Genomic DNA, 26,395 nt, shown 5'->3' with positions numbered 1-26,395 from the left:
AAGGCGCCGCTGTGTCGCTGGGGGTCGGTGCGGCGTCGTCGCGAGGTGTTGAAGTTCAGACGTCAATGTTTACTTGCTCCACGAAACGGGCAAGCGCGACTCTTGGCATTTCTCTCGAAGCAGGAGCCAGACCACGTGACTACCTCCTCACTTTGCTTTTCTTCGCCTCTTACTCCCGCATTGACGACAATATCCGCATGTTATTCCCGAGGTGTATATGGCCATGTCGCTGGCGACTTCAATCGCTCCTCATTGACTTGTACATATCGTCCTTTTTGCAAACAAGCGTAGTTGTCACCTGTGTTACTCTTGGATTCGTACATTGTCACGCGTTCGCAAGATGGCAAAGCATCTGCTTTCGTCTTTTCGCATTGCTTCTCGGGCTGCGTCGATATCGCGTCCAGCAGTGCCTGTACCATCAAAATGCCGTGCACGCGGATTCGCTGTAACGCCGCACAGGCGGCTAATGGAGACTTCGGGATTCACAGAAGAGCAATTGACCGTGCGGGACGCTGTCATGAAGATCTGCTCGAACTTCGACGACGAGTACTGGATGGACTGCGACTACAACGACAAATATCCCGGTGACCTCCATGCCGCCCTGGCCAAAGACGGCTGGATAGGCATTGCACTTCCTGAGAATTTGGGAGGCTCTGGGCTTGGTATTTCGGAAGCCACGATGATGCTGCAAACAATTGCGGAAAGTGGCGCTGGAATGGCAGGCGCGCAATCGATACATGCAAATGTCTATGCCACACAGCCTGTTGCCAAGTTCGCGACCGAAGAACAGCGTGGCCGTTTTCTAAGCAAGATCATCAGCGGCGAATGGCGAACGTGCTTCGGAGTCACGGAGCCGAACACTGGACTTGAAACACTTAAGCTGAAGACCACTGCAACGCCAGACGGAGACGGCTATCGCATTACTGGACAAAAGATCTGGATCACCAATGCTCAGGTGGCCCAGAAGATGGTCTTGCTATGCCGCACGACGCCAATCGAAGAAGTCAAGAAGTCCAGCGAAGGTCTCAGCATGCTTTACATCGACCTGAACAAGGACGATCCGGGTCTAGAAATCAAGAAAATCCGCAAGATGGGCGGCCGAGCAGTCGACGCAAACCAAGTCTTCTTCGACAACTACTACGTGCCCAAGGATTCGCTGATTGGCGAGGAAGGCAAAGGCTTCAAGCAGATCCTCCACGGCATGAATGCGGAGCGTTGCCTTTTGGCAGGAGAGGCGCTCGGCCTTGGATACGCAGCGCTCAAGAAGGCAACGAGCTATGCAAAGGAACGCGTCGTCTTCGGCAGACCCATCGGGCAGAATCAAGCCATCCAGCATCCACTTGCATCAGCATTCATGCAGCTGGAGGCTGCAAAGCTACTGACTTACCATGCTGCCAGACTCTACGACCAGAGTTCGCCAGATAATCCAGAATATGACGACACAATCACGCAGCATGCAGTTGGGGTGGCCGCTAATAGCGCCAAATATGTTGCAGCAGAGGCTGCGTATGTCGCGTGCGAACGAAGTGTGATGAGCATGGGCGGCATGGGCTATGCTGCCGAGTATCATGTCGAAAGATATTTGAGAGAATGCTTCGTCCCTCGGCTTGCGCCTGTGTCGCGAGAGATGATCATGAACTTCATCGGCGAGAAAGCACTTGGCCTGCCTCGTAGCTACTGAGAGATCCCAATCAACGGTGATTATCGCAGCTGATATGTGCAACAGCGCAACTCGGCAACACGAATACATCGCTGCACGTTCTTTCCGTACTGGTGTGGGAGGGACGGGTAGGTCGTAGGTATAGGTATATATACAGGGAACTGAGTATAGTATGCCTTGTATTTACTGCATCTTAGTTAACTGCGAGGGGTCTACGTAGTATTATATACCTTTAAGAGGCGGTATTGTAAGTATATATAAGAAGGGAAGAGAAGTAACGAAGGCTATTCTATAGCGGGATTAGGTGTTATTCTAGTATATATCTACCGCTATATTGTTGTCTATAGTCGTATACATACTTGTCTATATGTCGCATAGTAGGAAAGAAAGATACGCATATGCCTGCGCTAAGCCGGGTTTCCCTACTACAACTACACTGGCAAAGATATTTACAGAAGCAGGCGCTTAAAAAAACCGACGTCTTTTTGTGTCCAAGACAGATGTAGAATCACGTCTTTCATCGACCTGCCGATCCGCCTCACTATCCAAGGCTGACTGACGGCGTGACAGGTAACCGCGGGCATCTTGCTCATATCCTGCTGCTCAAGGAAGGCATCCAGAGACGAAACCGCCTGCCCTGGCACAGTAGTTGGCGAAGCCATGGTACTCGATGCCGCGTTGGTTCGTGTCCATGCACTACAGACTGTCAGTGCGATCTCGATATGGACATAATTCACTATCACTCACCGATCCCGTAAATGGGTCATAAACGATGTTCGGGTAGTCATGGTGCAACAGGTCGCAAGCACCAGTAACCGCGCCGGCACAGCGACACCGAGCAAAGTAACAGCCATTGACATCGCCGTCCGTACAGAATGGTTTTGCACGTCCTGGTTCGGGGCAATAACTGTAATTGATGGCTGATCAGCAGGTGCATCGGCCGTTGATATCGAGCAGATGTCGCCAGACTTACGGGTTGAAGACATTTGGGCAGAATGGAGCCCAGGGGTCGAAAACGTATGGGTCAAAGATGGCTCCATCAATGATGCCATGACCACAATACCAGCACCAATCCTTTGCCTGATTTTCTTCCTGTTTGGGAAGTGCAGTCACACTGGCTGCGAAGAGGGCGACGATGGTGATCCACTGCATCTTGACCGAGGAGAAGGGAATGATGAAGAGGATAGGAGAAGATATGAATGAACGAAAGTCAGTTTCCAGTGAGCGACGAAGCTTCAATAATGACGAGAACAGCAAGACGACTGTTGCGCAAAGACATATATACAGCCTTCCGCCAAGCGCACGCGTGCTTGCATTAAGCTTCATTGCGGTCACCAGCAGCCTTGTTGACCTTGTTGAATGCTTGCACAAGGGCCGGCTTCCCATTGGAGGTATGGAACGCCCATTGCCCCGAACAGCAGCCCCTAAATGGCGTTTGTTTTATTAGGTTGCCCGATTGACCAGCTATAGGGTAACGCTTTTACCGCGCATCGCGGTCGTGGTGTCAGGCAAAGTAGTAGTGTTGTCCAACACCAACACCGAGAGCCGGGGCTTGGTGGAGGTCCCGTGCGAGACGATGCTACGATGGCTAGTGGCTCATGATCGGCGGCTAGCTATGTTCTCGAAAAATAGCATCTGGCGACTAGAAAATACGAGATGGAATGCACCTTCCCAAAGCGAACAAGCCTGAAGCAAGAGCACGAGCGGTCAGCGGGTGCACTTGCAATTTGCAAACTTCTCGGGCGATAAAGCTTCGCAGACGGATCGGCAACTTTCGACACTTTTTCCGTCTCAGATAGTTCTACACCGTTCAACCGTTGCACCACCCGTGCGCCCCCAGCGAAGAACGCGTTCCATTATCCATAGAAGCCTGCAGGTACCGTAACGGCGTAACGTTACGAGAATCTGGTGGTGTCAAATAGCCACGACTGATTTTCGCTCCTTCTCGTAAGTTATGCAGGCAGGCTGCCCCCATCCTGGCACCCCTACAACGCGTTTGAAACTGAGACTGACAACATTCATACCAAAAATACGGACGTAACCATCAGAGCTCTTATGCCGATGCCTGCGAAGATGCGAGGCCCAACGAACACGAACTGGTAATTTCCTATGCCAACAATTCAGACGTGAATCTCGTTGAAGAGAGCCTGAGCTGCACCCTGTGGTATTGTCGTCTAGACTGCTAGGCTGATTGTTGGTTTGACCTCGTTCCCGACTTGGGCGGCTTGCGGTGAGGATAGTCCATCTCGTCTCCGCCGCAGTCGCTCATGAGAGAAATCAGGAATCCATTCAAAGCTCCGATCAACGGCACAATGTGAACCCTGACATGAGCATGCAAGACATCCGTGAAGCATATGATATCGGGCGCAACTCAAGATCATGATCTTACCTCGCCGAGCCACTGCAGGATCAGAGACTCATCTCCCACGCTCAGCCTCTTCATCATCTTACTTCTTGTCGAGCATGCAGATATTTGCTCGTCGATCTGAGGTAAATATCTTTGATTGAAGCTCCGTTTTCGAAAGGCAAGTCTCCAGCAGCAAGACCATGGTCGATGAGGTTTTTGGTCTGCGCATCCATTTCTTGCTGATTGGCGTCTCTTCCCATAGTGGTTGCGTTCGAAATGCCTACGACTTTTTCGGGGACCTGATCCCACAAAAGTGCCTGGACTTCAGCTCTAAGAGCGTTGGCTGACCGCGAAAGTGTTTCAGCTGAACAAATAGCCACAATTCCCAGACATAGGCGACATGGGCGCTCTTGCCGTCGAACGACTTCTCGAGACACGGAGAGTATATGTAGGACAAGAGCCTTCAAGAATAACGGGACAATTGCATCGCAAACCTAACCTACGACTCCAAAGAGACCGACATCGACCCATCACAAGCCATGAAGTGCTGCGTCTACCCCGTAGAAATTGCAAGTCTCGATGGCCAATGGTATCAGTCAGATGGAAGTTCCTGCTCTGAACGATGATACAGAGTCGATGAACAGTTTGGAGATTTATCGAGAGGATACTGAGAGGGTTAGGACTTACGATGTTGAGATTTTTCAGGTGATGATGAAATATGTCCAGGCGATTGGAGCCAGGGATAAGTTCTTGAGGAATTTTGGGTTTGAGAGGGATGAGGTTATCGAGAGGTTGACAGTAAACGGGAGGGAGGGGTGGTGAATGTGATGTTAGGGGTCGTTGGAGGTCACGAAGTTGTGCTTGCCTAGCTCTTGAGAAATGACAGCAGCAGCGCTCACTTGAGCGCATTCTCTTGGGTTTCCACTCACAGCGTTCCTTCCCATGCTCGCAAGGCAGGCGTGTGCCATGACTTACCCTTCTCTCTTGATTGTTCTGGAGAGCTAACTTCTGGATCTTCGCACGTACTTCCCATCTCAGCAATCGCAAACACCCTCCAGTCTATCTATAGCAGATCCAAGCATTACTATCTACTATCGGGCTCAGAGCAGATCACGAACAAACATGGCCAGAGGATGGCTCGGCAGGAACATGACACGTTTTCGTCTCCGTGACCCTGATGGTAGGTCGCACCCTTGTGCAGCGCACCAAGAGCTAATGGCCATGCCAGCGCCCATACATATACAGCAATGGTACATCAACTACAACATCGATTACACCCTCAAATTATACTCCAAGAACAACAACAAGCAGATTTTCACATTGATCGAGAGATAGTACAATGACGCCAATGTGCGTATAATGTCCTCGAGCACAGGAGAGCTATAGACGCTGACAGTGGCGCCAGTATATCGCCATACTCCTTGAGGATCGACTGAATGGCTGTTATGGTCGTGTGAAGAAATACGACAGACTCAACGAATCCGTCCGTCTGCTGGAGAACCGACCCCTGCCTACGCCATCTCCCGATGAGGTTTACAGAGTGCCTTCTTTAAAGCCTTTGCCCGAAATGACCGCAGAGGAATCTCAGATTGTGTCCAGGAACATCATTGAGAAGATTGCCAAGTAGGATGGGATGATCAAGGAGAGAAAGGAGGAGTTGAATAGGCTGAAGGCGGAGGAAAAACAACAGAGGCAGGCCTTATATGAATTAAACAGAGCGGAGAGACTACACAAGAAAGCCGAATTGGCTCAATCCGGAGATTGGAGGAAAGTGATCCACTCTTGGTTTATCATTACGCTCTGAACCGTTCTTTTATTGTCAGCACACGTGGGTATGGGCATTCGTTAAGGAAGCTCCCATCTTATTTTTAGATCGGCAGGCTTTTTGGATGCAGTCAGTCTAGGTAGTTAGTCTTCACTCAATCGTATCAGTTCTGCTTGGACTCACGACGTGCTTCCCAGATCGTTCCCTCATTCTCCTGATCTAAGAGCAATGTCCAAACCATTGTCCTCTTCACAACCTCACTTCTACTCACATAAAACCGCCTTTCACCTCGTTTGCTCTCACACTGCCACTCCCCTACAAGATGACCAACATCCAGCATCTGAAAATCCTCATCAAACCTCAACCAAAACCAACCACCAATCTCAAACCAGGATGTGCCCCTCCGAATCCGGCCTCCAAAAACATCGCAGCAGAAAAGAAGGCCTCAGCAGAACCCCAAAATCCTCACATCCCTTAAAAAGCTCTCTGTCCAAAATTCCTACAATGCCCTCCTACGCAAGAACCTTGCTCGAGGAAGTATGGTGGTTTCGGCGCTTCTTCTCCTGTAATATTGCTATTGATCGAGTCGTAGAAGTCATAGATAGTGAAGTAGGGTATGATGCATGTGCCGGGGCTTCAGAAGTAGACGAATGCTCCAAGCCACAGTTCTCGAACAGCGATGGCGAGAAGGTTGGGTGCTGGGATGTGAACGTCGATTTTGCTTCATTGTGAATGAAGAAGGCGCCTGCTTTGCGATGCCAGGTAATCCGGATGCCTCTCTTCTTGTGAACGGCCTGGAGAAGTTGCAGAGGCCACGAAGCACTGCTTTGTTCGCAGCAGACATGTGCCAGAATGATCGAGAGAAGTCTTTCGAGCCACTACTTGTTTGCTCCAACAGGACTTAAATTCGCAGTCGTGAGCACAGTTTCGGAGCTACAGACTATCTTCAGCTTGAGGAAACCTGCAGCAATATGGGTCACAATCTCCCTCTACCTTGCTTGCACCCTGCTGGCCGTAACAGGGCCGGCGCTTCATGCAACTTCACACACTCATCGGAATGGCAACCTGGTATACAACCAAAAGGTCTTGCGCTTATGATCAATAAAGCACTGCGGTCTAATCCACAAAGCCGCGTTACCATTGCGAAAGCCGATATCAGAGATCTCGATGCTCGTGTTGCCGCCGAGTACACGCAATACCAGTGTTACGTGGAGATCGATAATCTCGAGCCGCATCTCCTCCGCCTGGACCAATTGCGACCACATTACTTCCAGGGAAACGAATTTGCCAATCGCATCATGAAGGGCTTTCAGTATACAAACGTCCCCCCTGGAAACAGCTTCGTCTACATCGATGATGATGTGGAATCGCTTGAGCCGAAGGATTCTGTGCAGATCAGGAAGATGACAGAAGACGATGCCAAAGACTATGTTCTCGAGATGATCGAGTTGACTTGGGAAGTCAAGAAGGAAAGTTGGAAAGTAATGCTGGCGCTGGCTGAAGAGGAGGCCAAGGCAAAGCGGGAGCTGAAGAGGGCGGCGGAAGCCGAGGAGATCAAATCTGAAATTATTGAGGAAGATGATGAGCGTCGTGATCCATCTTATGGGGCCTTTCGTGGGGTAACAGGTGCTTGACAGCCTCGAAGCCTACCAAGAGCGCTCCGAACAGGACTTTCGTTGCTGATGACCTCTTTATGAGCGGGAGGGGACACCGTGGCGTGAATGGATGGAACCTGGATGATCGAGATCTCCAGCGGCCAGAAACGCCTCCAGCATTCCCCGGCTCGTCGCGATACGTAGCACAATGAAGTGTTGAAATGATGTTGGAAAGCCTAGGTGACATGATTTTGCTGAGCGTCGCTGTCCAGAAGTCTCTCCTATGATCTTCGTTTACCCCACGGCAAACACGCTGTGTCATATCAAGGATATAAAGCCTTTTACATTCAGATCCATATCGTGATGACCAGAGTAGGACAGCTTTCCCCAGAAGAGACATGTCGAAACCCACCAAAAAGACCAAGAATGTCTTGACGCCTCCCACCTACGATAACCGCGAGCAGATCATGCTTGGTCTTCCCAAGTGGCAAAAGTTCGCCGCGACGATCGATTCAGCAATCACAAGCCGCAACAAAACTTTAAAAATAATGGCTCCCGACAACCTTGGAAAGATAGCTTGCAAGTATCTTCAAATCAAGCTCATTCCACTCATTGCAGAGCTCGACGAGAAGCAACCGACTGATCCAGAGCCAGGAAAGAAGGAGCCAGGGTGGGTGGGGAATCAATTCTACCACCAGAGTCGACATGAGGTCTTGACTCTCGATCTTGAAGACCTGGGCCGGGTGGAGTGGGATAGTGTCGAATATGCAGAGTATGCAATGAGTCTAGTGCGGTCCATTATTCAGGCCGAGGAGTGTTTGGAGGCTCTCAATGACCAAGCCAGTGTCGAGAAGAATAAGGCTGATACAAGCCGGTGAGCGTCAGCAGGACTCCTAGTCAGAGCAGGCTAGACTATTTCTTGTATCGCAGGCATGTTCGCGTGCACGGGCGCTGAAGGCTGCGCTGGCTTCATTCAAAGTCATGTTATTAGGCTCGGCTACGAGTACTCTGCATACCTCTCATCAATCATAGCCCATGCTCTCCTAATATGTGCATAATGTGAGTGATTTATGTCAAATCGCTGAATCCGGATGTACTCCTCGCTTGCCCAAAACAACTAAGCAAAAGATTCTCCTTGCGGTGTTCTAAGAACCCAAGCCGAACATGGAATCACAATGGCCTCCAAAAGCATAATACCCAAGGCAATGGCGACGGAGTACTAAGCCTTCCGCCTTGTCCTCAAGGTCCTCTGCCCGCTGACTTCAACACTCTTGCTGTCTCCACGGGTCGCCCTCTGAATCTGAATGTGCTCTTCTGATGCCACAGGCTCACCCATTGCCTTTTCGGCTATTTCACGAGCTTTCTTGACGCTGCCTTTTGGCTTGCTGTAAAGCTGAGTCGTGGGGTCCGTTCCAGCCGAGGCGTCGTGTGCGTCATCATCAGAGGTTCCTTTCGTGCCAAATGGTGGATCAAACCTCTTTCTGATAGTCTCAATCATCTTGCCGAACCAGAAGATGTTGAGCGAATTGAGGGTCAAATTGCTTGCGAGGTAGACCAGGGCAAGCCACATTGGCACGTTCTGCTCTCCTGCGAAAGCTAATCTTTGACCCTGCTCATCTCTATATATCTGCAGCAGGTCTGTGGTGGAGAAATGCTTCGGCGCACCAGTCTCAAGCTTAGTGAGCTCCGAGTTGCCGTAGATGACAGCATGGAAGGCATCATAGAACACCCAGAAAGATGAAATGTTGCCCCAGAGCAAGCGACAGCCGAAGAAGGTGCCAACCAAGAAGACTCCGTTAATAGCCTGAACAGGTGATCCAGTGAGGTCGAGCTTATCGCAGAACCAATGGATGTTCAAGAAGGGTGAGGAGAGTTCGTAAAGCAGGAATATGGGGGCATAGAAGTAAATAAATGGTCGCTGGGGGTGCGCCAAGTCAGTGTAAGTACGTCTTTGTTTGGATGTTGGTACTCACGTATCCGAGAGCGAAAACTGACACAGCGCTGACAGCATGAGCCAGCATGCCCACACCGAAAATGTCAACATGCCAACTGCACATGACCAGATCCCATAGGAAGTATCCCAGCGCAAAGCTCTGGCACATGCCACTCATGCCTGTGTACTCCCATACGCGACCTTCCCACCTTTCTCTTGGCCGAAGGTCCTTCCTCTCCTCATCATACCAGATGACGTATAAGCTCAAAGCACTGATGAGGGTTGACTGAAAGAAGGACACCACATGCACGTCCCAGTTGATTCGTGTTCGCTTGTTGAAGTTCTTATATCTTTCCGGAAAGACGCGCGAGCTGACAAAAGGCGAGATTACGGTCTGTATGGAGGTATACAGCAGCAAGGCAAATAGGACCTCGTGTGCGTGGAGAGGTAGAGTTGGGAGGGCAAGCAGGTCGGCAAGAGGTTGGGTCGTGGACATGAGCCACGCTGGCGGCGGGATGGGAAAGGGGTCCTTCATGATTTTTGGTGAGTAGATCTGGCTATCGGGTCATGGTCGCCGGTGTATATATGAGGGTGTCGGAGGAGCAGGGTGAGAGTGTGAGAGAGATCAGGTGTGGTGTTGTCTGGGTCGAGTCGAGGCTTTGGTGGGACCATCAACACAGCACCACCGTTATTATCGCTTTCGGCTCGGTTGGCTGAAAGTTTACGAGCCGTCAATATTTGATGAGCCCCAAGCGGATGAACCCGTCCTCGCCGCGCGTGAGCTCCAAACGCGACTTCCAAAAAGTTCTCAGGGAGCACCAGACGAGCATATCACGCCCGACGTCACCTCCTCTACAGAGTCGCAGATTTGCAAGGCACCAGCGAAGGCCAAGAAGGAAAATCAGTCAGCATCGTCGATTTACCAGCGCAAGGAGCGCCCAGCAAAGATGCAGGCCCCAGTGGTGGTTATGAGTATGCTTGCCTACAGCGCAGAAACACGGCGCCATGCTAATGATGCTATACAGACACTGCCACTGGCGATCGCCAGACTGGTCGCCAAGCACAGAAATCCAACATCACCGCCGCCAAGACCGTCGCCGATATCATTCGATCATGTCTGGGTCCCAAAGCCATGCTGAAGATGTTGCTGGATCCTATGGGGGGTATTGTCCTTACCAACGACGGCCACGCTATCCTCAGAGAGATCGAAGTCGCACATCCAGCGGCGAAAAGCATGATTGAATTGGCAAGAACGCAGGACGAGGAAGTGGGAGACGGCACAACGACTGTCATTATTCTGGCAGGAGAGATCCTCGCTCTTTCCCTGCCTCAGCTGGAGCGCAACATCCACCCAGTCGTGATCATCCAGGCCTTCAAGCGTGCGCTGGCCGACGCATTGAAGATCATCCAGGATGTGTCAATACCGGTCGACATCAACGATAACGAGGTCATGCGAAATCTGATCGCTACCTCGATCGGCACAAAATTCACATCTCGCTACTCAGATCTCATGTGCGACCTTGCACTGGTCGCCGTGCGGACCGTGACCTTCGATGCTGGTGGTGGCAAGCAAGAGGTGGATATCAAACGGTATGCGCGTGTGGAGAAGGTGCCTGGAGGAGAAATCGAAGACAGCAGAGTTCTCGACGGAGTCATGCTGAACAAGGACATCACACACCCAAAGATGCGAAGGCGGATAGAGAACCCAAGGGTTGTTCTCCTTGACTGCACGCTGGAGTACAAGAAGGGTGAATCACAAACGAATATCGAAGTCACCAAAGAGGAGGACTGGAACAAGATTCTGCAGATTGAGGAGGAACAGGTGCGAGCGATGTGCGATGCTATTATCGCTGTGAAGCCAGATCTTGTCATCACCGAGAAGGGAGTATCAGATCTTGCACAACACTTTTTCGTCAAGAATAACATCACCGCGCTTCGACGAGTACGAAAGACCGACAACAACCGAATCGCTCGTGCTACGGGTGCCACTATTGTCAACTCCGTCTACGACATCACAGAGCGCGACGTCGGAACCGGATGTGGTTTATTCGAGATCGAGAAGATTGGCGACGAGTACTTCACCTTCATGACCAAGTGCAAGAACCCGAAGGCGTGCACTATCCTCCTCCGCGGACCATCAAAAGACATTCTGAACGAAATCGACCGAAATCTGGCAGATGCGATGGGTGTGGCAAGAAACGTCATCTTCCATCCTTACCTCTCACCCGGTGGTGGCGCAACAGAAATGGCATGCGCGGTGCGGTTAAGCCAAACAGCCAAGTCGATCGAAGGTGTTCAGCAGTGGCCATACAAGGCTATTGCAGAAGCAATGGAAGTCATTCCTCGCACACTCATCCAAAATGCAGGTGCATCGCCCATCAGAGTGTTGACACAATTGCGAGCGAAGCATGCCGAGGGAGGCAGCACATGGGGTATCGATGGCGACGCAGGAAAGATTGTCGACATGAAGGACTTCGGCATCTGGGAACCACAAGCTGTGAAGCTGCAGAGCATCAAGACTGCTGTGGAATCTGCATGCTTACTGCTGAGAGTGGACGACATTGTTGGCGCGAAGCAGGCAAAGACGAGCGGTGGCGGCATGGGTGGCGATGACTAGACGTCTTCGTCGAATGACAGCTCCTACGAACGTGCAGTCGGGAGCTTGTATGATCGCACGCTGTTAGATGCTAACCGTATAAGCATCTCGCTGGAATCGCGCTTTGTAGATCTGTACGAAAGCATGAAAAGCACGTTGATATCCACCCAATTTTGCAAATTTGCGGGCCATTTCCGTCCTCATAGTTTGCATCTCGGCATTTGACCAGCGTCACTACCGCTGATTGACGACGGTGTTCCAGTGGTAGACTCTTGTCATGATGCCGAAACAAAGCTAGCAAGCTTGAAGTCGAAAGCCAAGCCTATCACATGCCAACCACCAAGTGCTGCCCTACACCACACCACATCTATGATCAAGATTCCACATTCTCTCGACAATCATTCTCGACTCAATGGCGCAGTCTTTAAGTCGTTCAGACCATGCGCGCTTGACTTGTATTCGTGTGGGAAGCTGTCAATCGATGCTGCGTGAAGCATCAACATTGAAAAGCTTCGCTGTTTACAAGATTCATTTGAGTCATGGGCGATTGATTTGGCTTCAGCCTGCACATTCTGAAGGGCGTAGAGGAGATAGTATCTGTGAGAAACTAAATTTCGAAAACAACTACTTACACATTAGAATATGGTAGCACAACGTAGTCTACCTAGCTCGTTTGAAGTCCAGTCCATTAACACTTCAGGTTAGAACTATCATTAATCATTATTACTGCCGTGCGATCATTACTGGGCATGATAAGCTCCACCTTGACTTTGCCCATGCTGAGCTGGCCAATATTTCGCATCCGCGAGACCAGCAAGTGAGTCCTCCTCCTTGTCTCCCGCGCCGCCATATGCCTGTCCCTCTTGCTGCGAAGGCTGCCAAGATTGCTCGTACTGCGTATCGTATTGATCCCAAGATATAGCTGTTGGCTGGCTTTGCGACTGAGAGACGGTGGTCGGTAGACTGTAGTCATAATTCTCAGCATACCGCGGACTTGCTCCAGCGCTCATTGCTGCTTGTTGGACTTGCTGCTGCGACTGGCTGTTGAAGGAAGCATAGTCATCGCACCAGTCATAACTCTGCTGAGAATAGTTCTGAGATATTGGTTGTGTCTGCTGAGTCTGACTTTCTGTCGCCGTCGTAGTAAAGTCTTGTAAAGCAGGGTCTGTGGCAAAATCTGCTGTTCCAGTGGTGGGGTCAAAATTAAACGCCTCTGTATCAAAACTGCTGAAGTCCATGATGTTTGGATCGTAAGAGATGTTGATGTTCCCGCCAGTGAAGTCGAAGGCATTATCCGGGAAACTTGTGTCCACGGCACTTTGTGGCGCGGTGTTGATGCCACCTGAGCCATCATCGAGGGACTGCGTGGGCCATGTCGCAGATCCTGCCGACGATGAGGTGTTGTCGTATTCGAACGGCGACTGTAGAGTCAAAGGTTGGTATACGGCATATGGGTCTTGGCCATTAATGGTGTAGGATGACTGGCTGTTGTAGTTACCGTAGACGCTGTCAACGCGCTCGGATTTTTGGTCGACTTCGTATGCACTTGGAGTTGATGCCGGTGGGAGCTTTAATGGCATCCAGTATGCTCGTCCGCGGTTGCCAGTCGACAGGCGGAATTGCCAGTAGATTACAAGGAGCCTATCAATTCCACCGGGAATCTTGAGGACAATTTCTTGAGATGCGGTGATGCCTCGAATGTAGTTTTCGACTTCTTCCCTGGCATCTTTTGACGGATCAGAGTCGTCTTTCAGGCGGCCGGCAAGATGAGCAAGTGTTCGTGCCCAGAAGGCGCTGCCAAATTTGACTTGCGTTTCCATCGGCTCTCCGTCTCTGTCTTTGGTCATTGGGACCCGATCGATTCCGCCATACTCTTTCAGTAGCGTTCCATTACGATAGAAGCTATTCTGGCAGATCACTTGAGCGTTTGCAGGCAAGTGGCGGCTTTTACACATGAATGAAATGCCAAGCTCCACCCGATCCTTGTCTTGTTTGAAGCTCTCGGTTGGAAACGCGATCGAAGCTTCTGCGAGCAGGATATCGCAGTCCAGCGGCGTCTTAGAATGCATGAGGGCAAGCAACGGAAAGTCCTGGTTGAACTTGGTCCAGTCGGGAGATTGTTTCTCAGGTTGCCTGGGGTTAGTGATGGATGCAGTGTAAGTATGCAGTCGTTCAATGTTATCCTCGTCGACTTTGCGCTGCACGAACATCTGAAAATCGGTGGGCTCGAAAATCTCGAGCTTGCCTTTGAGATGGGCTAGACTGTGATGGTGAGTGGGGGACATTGTGGGTCCAGCAGATCTCACAGGGTATGGCGGAACGACCACGGGATAGCCTGACATCTTTCTTCCCGGTTGGTAGACGCTGTGATGGCTACCGCTATACATTTGGTGTCGGTCTCTGCGGAGGTCTTCACTGGAGAGATATCTCGTCATGATATGAGCATCGCCTTCGACAAACGGCTTCAGCACCTGGATATGGCTTGAAACTTGCTTTCTAGTCCTGGCTTCGCCGGTTTCCTCCTCAATGGCATCGGCAATTAACTCGTTTCGACCTCGCTGCTTCTCCTTGTGGAGGAACTTGCGTCGGCCCATTGGTGGCCATCTCACCAGAGCTGTTCCAACATAAGCACTTTCCTATGCTGGTTAGATGAACCGCAATCAACGTACCCTTGAAGAAAGCGAACTCCAACCGGTCGGGCCATTTCTGTTCTTGTCCGCCCTTGTCGTCCTTGTGTTGTCGATTACGATACTCCATGTACGCGTCTGAGCTTCTGAAACGTTGAAGGAGGTAGGTTGCTTCCTTCTGGATGGCTTGCTCGGTTGCCCATGGATTAGTTCGACGTGCTCCATACCTGAGGGCATTTCTCTGCGCCGGCGTTTGTTGATATACATGAGCTGGTCTATAGGCTTGCTGGTGGCCTGCGCATGTGTTCTCTGTGAGTGTCGATGTGGGATACTTTGTGTCCGTAGCATGTTGTTGGTATGAATAGTCGTTCTGCTGTCGATTGCCGGAGTGCTCTTGAAGCACTGTCCGCGATAGATGATGATGGGACTCGTGCAGTGGCGGTGCATTCGAAGGTAAGACCTGGGTAGGCTGAAGCATTGTCAACGGCTCTGGCAATCCGATCCAGTCCAGCTTTAGGAAGGCACGCAGAGAAAGAATGCTCTCAGCGAAGAATGTCTAGCCTACGAATCGCCCGGGCACGCCGTGATTCGTCAATGAAAAGGGAAGAACGTGTTTGAGAAATGAATTCGAAGGAATGACTGATGGTCAGTTGAACATGTGTAGTGAAGGAACGGCAGCACTTCCAGGCAGAAGGGACTGTGGGACAATCTGGTTGCCAGCCAACAAGACAGTATATACCAACCTACAATCTGGACAGCTAAGGGTGTGAGTGCTGACTGGTCTTGTGTAGCGCACAGGGACCCAAGGAAGAGCGCGCGCAATCTCGGCGCTGCCTGCTCAGGCGATGCGCAAAGGTGGATCGGCTGAGCTACCGATCAAGCAGACCCGCCTAGACCAGCCCTTCGGCGCTCATCAAAGTGAGTGCAAGGGAAAGGCAGATGACGTTGCGAAGACCTGCGCAAAAGTTGATCGAGGGAGGGATGTTGTGAGGCTTGGCGTGGAGGCAATCTCCAATTGAGACATTTCTCACGAAGGCATGGAATGCGGTATTGAAGGCGACGGAATGTGGCATTGTTGTCGACCGCGTCGCCGAAGATCAAAAGGCAGTGCCTTCCGGACCGGCTGTCGCGTCAACTCTTCGCAGATCTTCTTACCGATCTGCAAGCACTCAGACGCTGCATCTCGGTAACATCGGTTGCATAAGAGGTCGCATCGCGGCAAGCAAGGAGGTGTTACAACTGGGCTGCTGGCATAGCACGTGACGCATGGTCGCTCCTTCGTCAGAGATATGATTCTGTCCAGGGCGTGTGGTGTGTCGCATGTTCGCACGAGTGTCGTACAGCTGGCGATCACAGCTGCTTGTGCAGACAGCGAGTGTCGCACAGCTATAGGTGTGAGCAAACTGCCTTCCCATTCGAAACGGCCTGCAGAATCGGACAGGTCTGCTATTCGCAAAGGCAGCTTGGCCATTGAGACCGAGCAACGACGGGTCGATATGGAACTACGCAATTCACCCTGCATCCTCATCGTTCTTCTGTGTAGTGAACTTCTTCCGGCCGCCACTGGTGAGATTTTGCAGGGCCACCTTGTTGGCTTGAGCACCCACTTTCTGCTGCATTTTCTCAATCTCAGCCTCAGCGTCCTCGGGTTCCTCTGCAGCGAAGTCGATAACGAGGCGTCTGCCAAGCAAATGTGTATCTCTGAGGGCTTCCATAGCGCTCTGGGCTTCTTTGATGGTCGTGAATTCTGCGAAGCCGAAACCACGTGCTGCGCGATCCATCTTTTTGGGTACGCGCACGCTTCGAAGCTGACCATACGCTCCGAGAAGGGCACGAACATCCTTCTTTGATGCTTCGAAAGGCAAGTTCTTGATGACAAGTTTGGTCTTGGCGCTGGCAGCCTTCTTCTCAGCGTCGGCCTTCCTGCGCTCCTCGGCAGCGTCAGCGCCTTTGTGACTGGCACGAATCTGAAGTTTATGGCCTTCCAGCGTGTAGCCATCCATCGCTTGTAGCGCCGCTTGAGCCTGCTTCGCGCTGCGAAACTCCAAGAAGCCGAAGCCCATGCTTAGTACTTGGCCCGGCTTCTTCGGGTCTGTCTTCGTCTTTACGCGTGCGGAAAGGAAGCCGTCAAGCGTATTGAAGGTATCTGTGAGGAGCTTCGTGGTGGTGGTGAAGTTCAAATTTCTCACGAAAAGCGTCGCAGGGCCTGCAGTGTCTGGCACATTCAGCTCTGCGACCTTTAGGTCAGAACTGGATGCTTTAGCTTCTACACTATGCTCGGCAGCGACGGGTGGAGCCGGCTTTCCTGTGAACAGGTTCTTAGGTGCCTTCTCCAAGAACAGCACTGAACTCTTGACTCGGCGATATGCAAGTGCTCCAAATGCGGTTTGACACTGAGCAGCGTTCGCGTACTCCACGATTGCGATCGTGCCGGAAGGAGGCATGAGGAAACGCTTGACATCTCCTTGCTCCTCGAACAAGCGCTTCAGCTCATCTCGGCTAAAATCATAAGGAATGTTCTTCGCCAAAATGGCAGTGTCTCCGCGTTGACTCTTTTTGAAAGAGTCCAGGTCGACGCCTTGCGAGCGAAAATAGTCTTTCGTGTCTTGAATCACCTTAGTTTCGGCGTGGGCTTGCTTGACAGCAGCATCACTACTCGTTGGGTCGAGCACTTCTGATTTCGAGATGCCAAGCGAGTTTGCTACACTTGAGACGACTGCGTCTTGGTTCATGTATAGGGCGTTCCAATTGAACATGGTGTTCGCAGCTTCTCGCTTACGCTTGATCTGCTGTTGCTTTTTCAAAGGCAGCTTGGACAGCTCAAAATCGTCCAGCTTGCTCTCCTTCTTGGCAAAAGCAGGAATGATGTGAATCAGACGACCTTGAAAGGTCTGACCATCGCGATCGACTAGTGCTCGCTCGGCAGAGTCTGGGTCGCTATACTGAATGTATGCAAAACCCTTTGCCGAGCCAGATTTCTTGTCAAGCGGAATGTGGACCTATTGCAGACCGGTCAGTGCGCGTTCATTGTTTATGCCTTGCAGATTAATGCAACGAGAAGGTACATGTCAGACATGACAAGCATCTACTAAAATACTGTCTCTTTTGGTCTAATCAAATGCCGTAGCATAAGCTGTCCCTATCAGGTTGATCATCACGTTATGTGGATAAGGAGAAATAAACAAACTCACCTCCTCAAGGTTGCCGAAAGGTTCAAACTCGGCTTCCAGGTCATCTCGTTGCACATCGTACGGCAAATTGCGTACAAAGAGGCGCATGGTCGTCCGAACAGATTCGATATCCTTGTCGACAGGTGGCTGCGAGCCATCATCTTTAGCTGGTGGTGTCGGTATTACAGAAATAGGTTCATCTTCCGGTACGGGCACCGGATCGGGGGTAGAAGCCACGATATCGTCCTTCGGCGTTGCACGCGCAGCATTGTCTTGCTCCTCTTCGTCATCGAGCAGGCCTAGAGTCCGGCTTGTCTTTGATCGTATCCAGTCCATATCTGATACGGGTGCTTGTGCTTCGGTTTCTATTCGCTCTTCGGCATCTGCCTCATTATCGAATCCTTCCCAATCATCACTGACATTCGGTGTAACGCTCGTGACTTCAGGTGCCGCCGCCGTAGGTGTCTCGGATTCAAGCTTTGCACGTTTCGTCTTCTTGGGCACATTTTCGTACTCATCATCGCTCGCTCCGTCATGTGCGTCGACTAAGGCCATGCTCTGGCTATCGATAGCTTGGCCTTCCGCAGAATGCGAATTTGAGTCAACTTGTGCAGCCTCGGCCTCCCATTCCCTCTTCTTGCTCTTCGGCTTATATGCGTCCAGAAACTCCTTCAGCTTTGGATCACTCTCCTTCTCTTTTGTCTCGCTGACGCTCTTTCGCTTCAGTTCAGCGCTTCCAACGTCTTTTGAAGGCTGGGGTGTAGCTGTTTGCGCCGCTGTCCTTGCCTTGGCCTGGACTTGATCATCGACAGGCCTCGCCAATTCCACGCCAATACGGCTCATGCGAATGAAGGTTTTATTGAAATACTTCACGGCCTTCTGCGCGTCTTCTGGCGTCTTGTATCCGACATAGCCAATCCTCCGATTCGGAAATATCTTGGCATCAGTCACTTGTCTGCCATTTTGCGAAAAATGTGTTCGGAAGCTCGCTTCGTCGAAAGTATGTGGAAGTCCCTTTACGAAGATGCGTGAGGCGGCCATTTTGATCGCATATGGAGGCACACTCGCTTAGTGCTATGCAGCCATGGACTGCGATGAGGCATGGACAGCGCTGAACTTGCCGTATGTATTTACAAGCAGTAAAGCAAGCAAAAATTCAAGGGCTGCTGCCGTTCGGTTGGTTCCAGCGGCGGCGACGGGAGTGAGCCGAAAGCACAGACACACGCGCTTTCCTCGATTTAAACTTTGGACCTCGAATAACATCAGTCCTCCCACACACACTCCACAAAACCACGACTTTCTTGTATAGACCCTTGGAGCTCTTGTCTGCCTTATCTCGACACACTCAAAGACACGTTCAGAAAGACACGAAAATGGCGGACAACGAGCAGAAGTACGATGACAAGGCTGACAAGCTTGACGGTAGGCCCTTCCAATGACCCTGGTGAAGCACAATCGCGAGGCTGACTTGTAATATAGCTCAGATCAAATCGGTCGACATGGTAAGGAGGATCATTGACAAATCGTCATGTCTTACGCTTGATGAACTTACTGACGGCAAAATAGAGTGAGGACATGCAGCAGGAAGCCATTGAAGTCGGTAAGTCTGACTCGAGCACTCTCCTGAAACGACTTTATGCTCACACATTTTACAGCGCAAGAAGCCATGGCCAAGTTCACCGTCGAGAAGGTATGCGCGAGACTCTAAGTATCCATAGCGACCGATACTGATATTTGGCCCCAGGAAATCGCCCAACACATCAAGCGAACTGTACGCAATTTCTCCAGACAGAATCGAACCAGCATTTCTGACATAGATCTAGTTCGACGAGCGCAAGGGTGCAACATGGCATTGCATTGTTGGTAGGAACTTCGGCAGCTTTGTCACCCACGGTGAGCGATATTGCATGACTCGTCAACACTGCGAGGTTACGTAACTGACAATTGCTTCTGCTGCAGAGACCAAGCACTTCATCTACTTCTATCTGGGTCACTGCGCTATCCTTCTCTTCAAGACTCAGTAGAAAGGTGTGTTGAGTCGCGAGAAGTGTGGGAAGCCGCCTACAATGTCCACGGTGGTCGCTGGCATGGGATAGCTGAACATATCTTTAAAATATGGAAAGCACTCGAGCAACCGGCGTTGTTCATACCGGTACACAGTGCGCACTGCGCAGAACCTTTATATACCATGTTTGGCTTTAATCGCTGTTCTCAGGTTTTTCTCGATAACAGACTTTTCCCCTGCAGAGGAAGCTTTTGGACACAGAACTCTCTCGAAATGCTCCGGGCACGCGTCGTTACTTTCCTATCCAGTGTCTATACTGCGAACGAGTCCGCAAATAACCGCGGTCGTTAGGAAATATGGGGCGTATGACAAGGGAATTGCCTCGAGGACCACGCGAAATCCTCGACCTGTTCGAGCTTCACCGTTGTATTAAAGCAGCTACAATCCGATTCGTGCTACCAGTCCCGCCACTCCAACATCCTTGCCAAATCCTCCAAAGCCTTCACCTTCGAAGTCTTGATCTCGCTTTCACACAGTTTGGAGCCAAGATAACTGCTAAGAGCAGCTTTGAAGACGCAGACTTCAGGTCCATCGTATTTGATTACACGAATAATGAAAGGACCGGGAGCGCTTTGCTGGACCTGAAAATGTTGTCTTGCGTGTTGCTGACGCCATGTACTGACAACTGAAGGATAGCGTAACTCGGCGCGGTCTAGTAGAGTCTGTCAGAAGCGTCTTGAGAATAGGGGCCTTTGGAGAAACGGACTGATGACGAGTTCTTTCAGAGCGGCTCGTTCGCGAACTCCTGTGATACTGGAAAGCCAGCCCATCGTTATGCTGTTCTTTGTAACTCATTCCCAACATGGAGGAATATTAACGCAATAAATACAATTCATGTTCAGACCGACACTTCCGTGAAGGCTGATCATCCAAGGCTCGCTTCGGGGCCCAAACATTTCGCATAGCAAAAATAGTCCACTTTTCCGTCTGCATGCGCGGTCGACATGATGGTCACCTGCTTGGAAGTGATTTGAGCGAGTGTACTTCTGTAGAATGCTGGAAGAGAAGTGTTGGTGACGATGAACGGATGAAGTGAAACGCGTTCCTGGATCTTGGACAAGGATCCTCGGCAGATTCAGCCGATCTGGGAAGTGCCGCTCACATGCATCCGCATTCTGGCTGCTCTATGCTCTAATACAGATATACAATCGCTCGGATCACAGGACACTTGTTACACAGCTGATACGCTGTTCGGATTCCCCATACAGAGTTGCTGGCCTCCTTCTCTCCCCGCCATCATGTCCGAACCATCATCGTCTTACGCGAACATTCCCCCGCCGACAGACGATATCGATTCCCTGCCTTCATCCTCGGCCGGCTCAAGCACATCAGTGTCGCCCAGTGAAGAGGAGGAATACTCAGATGCGGAGCGCGAATGGAGAGAAAGCTTGCAACAGTTGGAGCTCATGTTGACTTTGGTGCTCATACCGTATCTCGGCAAATACTTTGGGCGGAAATGTGCATACTGGGGTGAGTTTTGCAAGAGAAGCCAGAGTTCGGAACGATGTGATGAGGAGAATACTAAGTGTTGAGCAGGGTGGGCGAAATTCATGGAATGGAAATACCCGGTCACCGTTGAGATCACGAGTTCCAAGGCATTCAAGGGAGCTGGAGCTATTGAAGCTGCTGCATCACTGTGAGGAGATGAACGCAAAGCCGCGGTGTCAATCGTCATGGCTCTGCGTGCCATCATCTGGGATTAAGAGAATGCAAACAAATCCGGCACCACTTCCTCCTGACACTGCTCCAAGTGGCTGCCTGCAGCTAATGCGGATGATGGTTGGAAAGCAGCCACAGAGCAACATCTTCTGATAACTTTGACTTTGCACGGCCAGCAGGAGACGCCATACGATTTCATGCACAGTCATCTCTCACTTCAGATCAGACACCGCTGGGCCATTGCTCAAACGTCTTCCTGCCCTCGGTACCTCGGGCCTTTAAACAACCACGGACACTTTATGACGGGTGGGCCGAATGTATTAAAGGGCAGTCCATGCAAACGGCGTGTTGTGGTTTGCTGGTGGCGGAAATTCTCGTAGGAACTCACGGGGAATATCCTCTCAGCCTGAGCCAGAAGATCGAGCGGCTCCCGCCAGCTGTCACAAGCATTCTGAGCTTCGAAGGCTTCATGTTCGATGGCGAGGCTTCGAGACAGGATACTGTTTGTGACGTGCGAGAAAGGCTTAAAAAAGGTCAAGCTGTGAGGCTTGGCTTCGCCCACCTTTCCAACGACCTATCAGGAATGTAGGGCAGGATTCACAAGCCTCAAACATTGAGACACCGCTCTCTTTCAGACAGGTTTGTCACATTAAGCGAGCCGGACTATGCAACTTTTCTGGCCACTGCTCAGTTGAAAAGGCAAATCAGAAGCTCATACAGTCACTTGCCCGTGGCTTCTGATGCAATGCTGCACTAGAAAATGCTACATAGTTACGTTTGGGACGATGTGCACCCTTCCGTGCTGCAGACCACAGCCAATGGAAAATGGATATAAGAGGATGCACGCAGCGCTGCGCCACGAATTTCTCATAATCGCAATCGTACTGTAAGCCGCCTACCAAACAGTGCTTTATTCATCTACTTCCCACGTGGCAACCACATATCACAACCTTCGCTAATCTTGCTGCAGGAACACAGGCTCTGCCGCAGCAAAGTACAAATCCTATTCTTATGCGACCGCAGCGACGTTGCTCAATGCATTCGCAGCCTTTCCACACCTATGTGTACCTCCTTACGTGTCTGAGCACAGCATGATAAAAGGCTTCCAGCACGAATAGGTTTGTGTACGCATATGCCTTCGCTCACGAGTTAACGAGATCACGAAGTCACCGATTTCTTTTGTCATGCTGTCATTCGTCGCGCTCTCCTTTGCGTTGTCCTCGGCTTTCACGAGTCCATTTATACCACGAGACCGAGTATCATTTCTTTCCTTCGAGCAATCCATTTAACGCTTCCTTCTACCAAATCTTCTTTCTCCGCATCTCAGGTCTCACCATGGTCTTCTCCAAGGCGTTGGCTCTGGGCTTCAGTCTGGCAGCAGCATTAATGGCTACTGCCGCACCGGTTCAACAGCAAAGCAAAGCAAAAATGAAGGCAACTACTTCAGCAGCATCGGCCTTAGCGCAGGGCCTCGTCAGCAAATACCCCATGGCAAACGGTCTGCTCCCGGCACCATACTGGTCGTGGATCTCCGCAGGAATGCACAACACACTCACCCACTACTCACATTATACCGATGACGCTCAATACGACGCCCAAGTCGCAGCCGGAATCCAAGCACAAGCCGGCTCAGGAGACTTTTCCGGTCCTAACATCCCTGGAAACGATGACCAACTCTGGTGGGGACTATCAGCAATGACCCAAGCGGAATTTGCTCCTTCTCCTGACGCCTGGCCCTCGCTAGCCAAGAACGTCTTCGCAACCGTAATCACAAGATGGCAAACCACCGGCTCTTGCACAAACAATCTAGGCGGCATAGGCTGGCAAATCGACCCGCAAAATCCAAACGGCGGCTACCATTACATGAACGCCATCACCAACGGCCTAGCCTTCCAACTCGCCGCCAGACTAGCACGATATACCGGCGAACAATATTACATCGACCAAGCCAACAAAATTTTCGAATGGAGCTGGGCCGTCGGCATTATCGATCACAAAACCTACTCCGTCTACGACGGTACCCATGCCCCAGACTGCTCCAGCATGGACCCAACACAATGGTCCTACAACAACGGCGTCTACCTCTACGGCGCAGCAATCATGCTCGAACACACCGGCAACCCCGAATGGCAGACCCATCTCGACGCTTTCCTCTCTGCCACGCACCGCGAATTCGCGCCAAACAATCTTCTCACTGAACACTGCGACGCCGATCATTCTTGTAACACCGATCAAAGTACGTTTAAGGCATATTTGGCGAGATGGCTGGGTCAGACTGCTGCGCTTATTCCGAGTACGCGGGACAGTATCATGCCGATACTCCAAGCTAGTGCGGATGCTGTTTCGCAGGGTAGGTTTGGGGGTGATCAGGGAGATGTTGGGGCTGAGATGAGTCGATTGGAGATTACGCAGGCTGTTTTGGCGACGAGGAGGGCTTTGCCCATGAGGATGGAGGCGGGGGTTTCTAGGTTGTGATTGAAGTTTTTTTTTTTTGCTTCTTTGATTCTGATGATGTGCGTTTCAGCGAGCGAGGCGTTTTGGTGGAAAATTATGCTTGTGATTCTAGCAGGACGGTCGGATCAGGGATTGAGGTACCTGAAATCATGAGCAGGGAATTCCTCATGGACTCGAGAGTCCTGTTCTCCATAGTATTGTTGAACTCAATCGCATGACATTCCTTGCATTGACTTCGTTCGAAGAAGCCCCTATCGGTAAGGTATTGAGGCGATCAAATTATCATACTTGGTTAAAATTCCGTCTCGAATCAAGCATATTGATGAACGTTAACCTTGTGACAGGCCTCAGAAAAGATGCCAGGCCAGGTAAGCGACGAGAACATCACACAGCCTGGGATCTGTCTCCGCTAAATCAGAATGCTCCGAACCAAATGCCAAGGAAGTGCTCTTCACTCGCATTGAGTGTGACCTGGAGCAAGAAGTCAGTCCTGTTAACGTTGTATAAGACCTGGAATAGAAGTCAGTATAAATGAAGCAGACACGTTTACTTGACCTGAGTATATCTCCCCTCAATGCACGCTGGCGATCCTGTTCGCCCTGTGTAAGACGAAAGGTATGGGATAGGTGCAAGTGAGCGGCGACGAGTTCACTTGGTTAAAGGATGCCTACTCTCGAGCTACCTCGAATAACATGCCGAGAAGCTGCTCTAATCAGCTTGTGTTAGATCTAGAGCGAGAACCTGCACGTGTGAGAAGTGACCGATTCATTTGATAGTTTTATGTTTCTTCTCGAACCATGTTGATCGCTCTCGTGAGGCTTTCTCAAGACTCAGACCCAGACCAAGAAGTGGCCGCAAATGAGCCACGAGGAGGAGTCCACTTACGCTTGACTTGCACTGTACTTTGGGTGGTTCTTTCTCAAATTCCTAGCACTGTGCCTTATGAGCGAGAGCAGGAAGGAAGGAAGGAAGGTCCATGGCTTCAAAGCATCGTTACTACAAACAGTCATCGGACCTCAACAAGGTCAATGCCATGCCCATTTCCTCTACAAACATCGATAGAAAACGCCTGGTCGAGAATTTGTCTCTTCTTTTCTACACTCGAATTCTTCGCCTGCCTAGCACCATCGAGAAGACGCTTTGTGCCGAACTCAACCTTACGCGCTATACGGCTTGATGACACTCAATCTCTCAATTCCAGACGATATCGATTCAGTCACAGATTTTGAAGGTCTCGTGTGCTGGGGTGTAGCAGTAACAGAGCTGCCAGCTCTACTGCCTTTCTTTGCGTAAGGAACATCTCGCACGATCTCGACGACTGGTGCATCAGCCCAAGCAATAGCGCGAGGTTTTTCGATTCGAAGCTGGACTTTCGTTCCCGGCAGCACAGCATCCAGAATTTTTTTTCTGAGCTGCGTCACGGTGAAGTCCGCCAGAGTTTCCAAAGTCTCGAAAGCCGTCTGCTTGATGATCTACTCGGATCAGTAAGTCGCTCTCTGACTGATATCACGTGCACGTTCCATGTCATACCTCTACCAGAGTCTGCTCCAGGTTGAACAAGGCCACAGTGCTGTTTGAGTCGGTCGTGTGTGCCTGAGGTCGCAAATGCAGCAGGAGATCAACAATGAGCGGCTGCGTATTCGTCCTCTCGTACGAATTGACTCCGATCAAAGTCATGATCTTGACACCTTTCAAGCTGAAAATCCGCGCTGCAGCCACGGCTTTGCCAGTGTGGTCGTAGGTGGTCGCCACGCTCAAAGTGATTCCATCGCCAAACATTGAAGCCTTGGGAAGCTGGACATCAACAGTAGATTTGGCGACGGCGAAGCGTCCGCTCCCTTTCCGCGCCATGTCGGTAATGATGCTTTCGATATTCTGACTCAGATCTCCAGCCGTTTGGCCGTCTCGACATGAGCCCCGAACACGTTTTGCGAGGATTCCGTAATGTATCGTGCTTTCGTCTAATTCGTCTTTCGAGGACGCCGACGCGAAGCCGCCATTCAGCAAAAGATGGATGGAGACCAGAGCGGGTTGTTCTTTGGCTTTGCCCCAGACATCGGGAGCAATCACGCCAAATGGGAGCTGCAGATTCTTGACTGCGATCGTATCGCGACTGAGGCTTGTCGTGTTTGTGTGTGAGTCTGCCGGAAGCTCAGCTATTGCGCTGCCATCCATCTTCTCATGAGTGCATTGAGAAAGAGCAGATTGGTCTGAAATTCGAGCTCGCAGCCCCGACAACTTCAACCGGCACGGCCTTGGCCTTTCGGTTTGCTACATGTATGCAAAGCAGTGGCGTTTCTTCCATGCACACCACTACCTGAGTGCCTCGCATCTTGAGTCAGGAGATGGCATGAAACCATGGATACAGGGAAGTTGATATGTCGGCGAAGTCAGGTCAGGAGCTGGCTGCCGCATTTCACAGCATGGTGTTGATTCTGGAACGAAGCACTGCATCTCAATCAAGGCTTGCCCTTCATACAACCACGCAAGCACGCTCGCCTCGGTATATTGCTCGCCGACGCGC

The 26,395-nt window shown here is 51.0% G+C and overlaps 13 protein-coding genes across 13 annotated transcripts; 7 read left to right on the top strand and 6 right to left on the bottom strand.

The window, feature by feature from the left end:
- Window positions 1-466: 466 nt before the first annotated feature.
- MYCFIDRAFT_64665 (uncharacterized protein) lies at window positions 467-1,681 on the top strand (the record flags this gene model as incomplete). Its single annotated transcript, XM_007927736.1, has 1 exon — window positions 467-1,681. The coding sequence occupies one exon, from the start codon at window positions 467-469 to the stop codon at window positions 1,679-1,681; it is 1,215 nt and encodes a 404-aa protein (XP_007925927.1).
- Window positions 1,682-1,953: 272 nt separating this feature from the next.
- MYCFIDRAFT_88155 (uncharacterized protein) lies at window positions 1,954-2,894 on the bottom strand. Its single transcript, XM_007928442.1, has 3 exons — window positions 2,634-2,894; window positions 2,408-2,567; window positions 1,954-2,356 (listed from the first exon to the last, which is right to left on the bottom strand). Exons 1-3 carry the CDS (start codon window positions 2,710-2,712, stop codon window positions 2,110-2,112), a joined length of 486 nt encoding a protein of 161 aa, XP_007926633.1. The 5' UTR covers window positions 2,713-2,894; the 3' UTR covers window positions 1,954-2,109.
- Window positions 2,895-6,276: 3,382 nt separating this feature from the next.
- MYCFIDRAFT_81728 (uncharacterized protein) lies at window positions 6,277-7,406 on the top strand (the record flags this gene model as incomplete). The annotated part of the gene is made up of 2 exons (XM_007927836.1): window positions 6,277-6,386; window positions 6,794-7,406. The coding sequence occupies 2 exons, from the start codon at window positions 6,277-6,279 to the stop codon at window positions 7,404-7,406; spliced, it is 723 nt and encodes a 240-aa protein (XP_007926027.1).
- A 359-nt stretch (window positions 7,407-7,765) lies between these two features.
- On the top strand, window positions 7,766-8,245 carry MYCFIDRAFT_196692 (uncharacterized protein; the record flags this gene model as incomplete). The annotated part of the gene is made up of 1 exon (XM_007928441.1): window positions 7,766-8,245. The coding sequence occupies one exon, from the start codon at window positions 7,766-7,768 to the stop codon at window positions 8,243-8,245; it is 480 nt and encodes a 159-aa protein (XP_007926632.1).
- A 92-nt stretch (window positions 8,246-8,337) lies between these two features.
- Window positions 8,338-9,888, bottom strand: MYCFIDRAFT_203619 (uncharacterized protein). Its single transcript, XM_007928440.1, has 3 exons — window positions 9,341-9,888; window positions 9,073-9,285; window positions 8,338-9,021 (listed from the first exon to the last, which is right to left on the bottom strand). The coding sequence occupies exons 1-3, from the start codon at window positions 9,833-9,835 to the stop codon at window positions 8,587-8,589; spliced, it is 1,143 nt and encodes a 380-aa protein (XP_007926631.1). The 5' UTR covers window positions 9,836-9,888; the 3' UTR covers window positions 8,338-8,586.
- A 359-nt stretch (window positions 9,889-10,247) lies between these two features.
- MYCFIDRAFT_137070 (uncharacterized protein) lies at window positions 10,248-11,917 on the top strand (the record flags this gene model as incomplete). The annotated part of the gene is made up of 2 exons (XM_007928439.1): window positions 10,248-10,272; window positions 10,326-11,917. 2 exons carry the CDS (start codon window positions 10,248-10,250, stop codon window positions 11,915-11,917), a joined length of 1,617 nt encoding a protein of 538 aa, XP_007926630.1.
- Window positions 11,918-14,340: 2,423 nt separating this feature from the next.
- MYCFIDRAFT_7958 (uncharacterized protein) lies at window positions 14,341-14,674 on the bottom strand (the record flags this gene model as incomplete). Its single annotated transcript, XM_007927509.1, has 2 exons — window positions 14,341-14,510; window positions 14,566-14,674. Coding segments are annotated over 2 exons (279 nt in total), but the record flags the coding sequence as incomplete, so codon positions are not given.
- A 1,369-nt stretch (window positions 14,675-16,043) lies between these two features.
- On the bottom strand, window positions 16,044-18,734 carry MYCFIDRAFT_164576 (uncharacterized protein; the record flags this gene model as incomplete). Its single annotated transcript, XM_007928438.1, has 2 exons — window positions 16,044-17,522; window positions 17,715-18,734. Coding segments are annotated over 2 exons (2,499 nt in total), but the record flags the coding sequence as incomplete, so codon positions are not given.
- A 332-nt stretch (window positions 18,735-19,066) lies between these two features.
- Window positions 19,067-19,717, top strand: MYCFIDRAFT_81734 (uncharacterized protein; the record flags this gene model as incomplete). Its single annotated transcript, XM_007927837.1, has 7 exons — window positions 19,067-19,115; window positions 19,173-19,195; window positions 19,260-19,293; window positions 19,349-19,383; window positions 19,438-19,464; window positions 19,517-19,586; window positions 19,653-19,717. The coding sequence occupies 7 exons, from the start codon at window positions 19,067-19,069 to the stop codon at window positions 19,715-19,717; spliced, it is 303 nt and encodes a 100-aa protein (XP_007926028.1).
- A 384-nt stretch (window positions 19,718-20,101) lies between these two features.
- Window positions 20,102-20,548, bottom strand: MYCFIDRAFT_211324 (uncharacterized protein). The gene is made up of 2 exons (XM_007928437.1): window positions 20,465-20,548; window positions 20,102-20,410 (listed from the first exon to the last, which is right to left on the bottom strand). Exons 1-2 carry the CDS (start codon window positions 20,526-20,528, stop codon window positions 20,154-20,156), a joined length of 321 nt encoding a protein of 106 aa, XP_007926628.1. The 5' UTR covers window positions 20,529-20,548; the 3' UTR covers window positions 20,102-20,153.
- A 347-nt stretch (window positions 20,549-20,895) lies between these two features.
- MYCFIDRAFT_72218 (uncharacterized protein) lies at window positions 20,896-22,438 on the top strand. The gene is made up of 3 exons (XM_007927759.1): window positions 20,896-21,228; window positions 21,295-22,303; window positions 22,388-22,438. Exons 1-2 carry the CDS (start codon window positions 20,997-20,999, stop codon window positions 21,396-21,398), a joined length of 336 nt encoding a protein of 111 aa, XP_007925950.1. The 5' UTR covers window positions 20,896-20,996; the 3' UTR covers window positions 21,399-22,303; window positions 22,388-22,438.
- A 467-nt stretch (window positions 22,439-22,905) lies between these two features.
- Window positions 22,906-23,892, top strand: MYCFIDRAFT_137083 (glycoside hydrolase family 76 protein; the record flags this gene model as incomplete). Its single annotated transcript, XM_007928436.1, has 1 exon — window positions 22,906-23,892. The coding sequence occupies one exon, from the start codon at window positions 22,906-22,908 to the stop codon at window positions 23,890-23,892; it is 987 nt and encodes a 328-aa protein (XP_007926627.1).
- A 1,265-nt stretch (window positions 23,893-25,157) lies between these two features.
- On the bottom strand, window positions 25,158-25,980 carry MYCFIDRAFT_121387 (uncharacterized protein; the record flags this gene model as incomplete). The annotated part of the gene is made up of 2 exons (XM_007928435.1): window positions 25,158-25,343; window positions 25,438-25,980. Coding segments are annotated over 2 exons (729 nt in total), but the record flags the coding sequence as incomplete, so codon positions are not given.
- Between the last annotated feature and the right edge of the window lie 415 nt (window positions 25,981-26,395).

Source organism: Pseudocercospora fijiensis, assembly GCF_000340215.1.
Source record: "Pseudocercospora fijiensis CIRAD86 unplaced genomic scaffold MYCFIscaffold_4, whole genome shotgun sequence".
In the NCBI taxonomy this organism is placed as follows: domain Eukaryota; kingdom Fungi; phylum Ascomycota; class Dothideomycetes; order Mycosphaerellales; family Mycosphaerellaceae; genus Pseudocercospora; species Pseudocercospora fijiensis.
Note: the sequence above shows the minus strand (reverse complement) of the source record. Positions and strands in the feature narration are given on the sequence as shown.

Bases quoted from the DNA above. Each gene is read 5' to 3' on its own strand.
- MYCFIDRAFT_88155 (XM_007928442.1), bottom strand. From the start codon at position 2,712: ATGGCATCATTGATGGAGCCATCTTTGACCCATACGTTTTCGACCCCT. The intron at 2,568-2,633 runs GTAAGTCTGGCG...CATCAATTACAG, and splicing joins TGCCCAAATGTCTTCAACCC to TTATTGCCCCGAACCAGGAC. The intron at 2,357-2,407 runs GTGAGTGATAGT...GACAGTCTGTAG, and splicing joins ATGACCCATTTACGGGATCG to TGCATGGACACGAACCAACG.
- MYCFIDRAFT_203619 (XM_007928440.1), bottom strand. From the start codon at position 9,835: ATGAAGGACCCCTTTCCCATCCCGCCGCCAGCGTGGCTCATGTCCACG. The intron at 9,286-9,340 runs GTGAGTACCAAC...GCGCACCCCCAG, and splicing joins CAGTTTTCGCTCTCGGATAC to CGACCATTTATTTACTTCTA. The intron at 9,022-9,072 runs GTCATCTACGGC...GGTGCGCCGAAG, and splicing joins TCTATGATGCCTTCCATGCT to CATTTCTCCACCACAGACCT.
- MYCFIDRAFT_211324 (XM_007928437.1), bottom strand. From the start codon at position 20,528: ATGGGCTGGCTTTCCAGTATCACAGGAGTTCGCGAACGAGCCGCTCTG. The intron at 20,411-20,464 runs GTCCGTTTCTCC...AGACTCTACTAG, and splicing joins TCTGAAAGAACTCGTCATCA to ACCGCGCCGAGTTACGCTAT.
- MYCFIDRAFT_72218 (XM_007927759.1), top strand. From the start codon at position 20,997: ATGTCCGAACCATCATCGTCTTACGCGAACATTCCCCCGCCGACAGAC. The intron at 21,229-21,294 runs GTGAGTTTTGCA...AGTGTTGAGCAG, and splicing joins GCGGAAATGTGCATACTGGG to GGTGGGCGAAATTCATGGAA.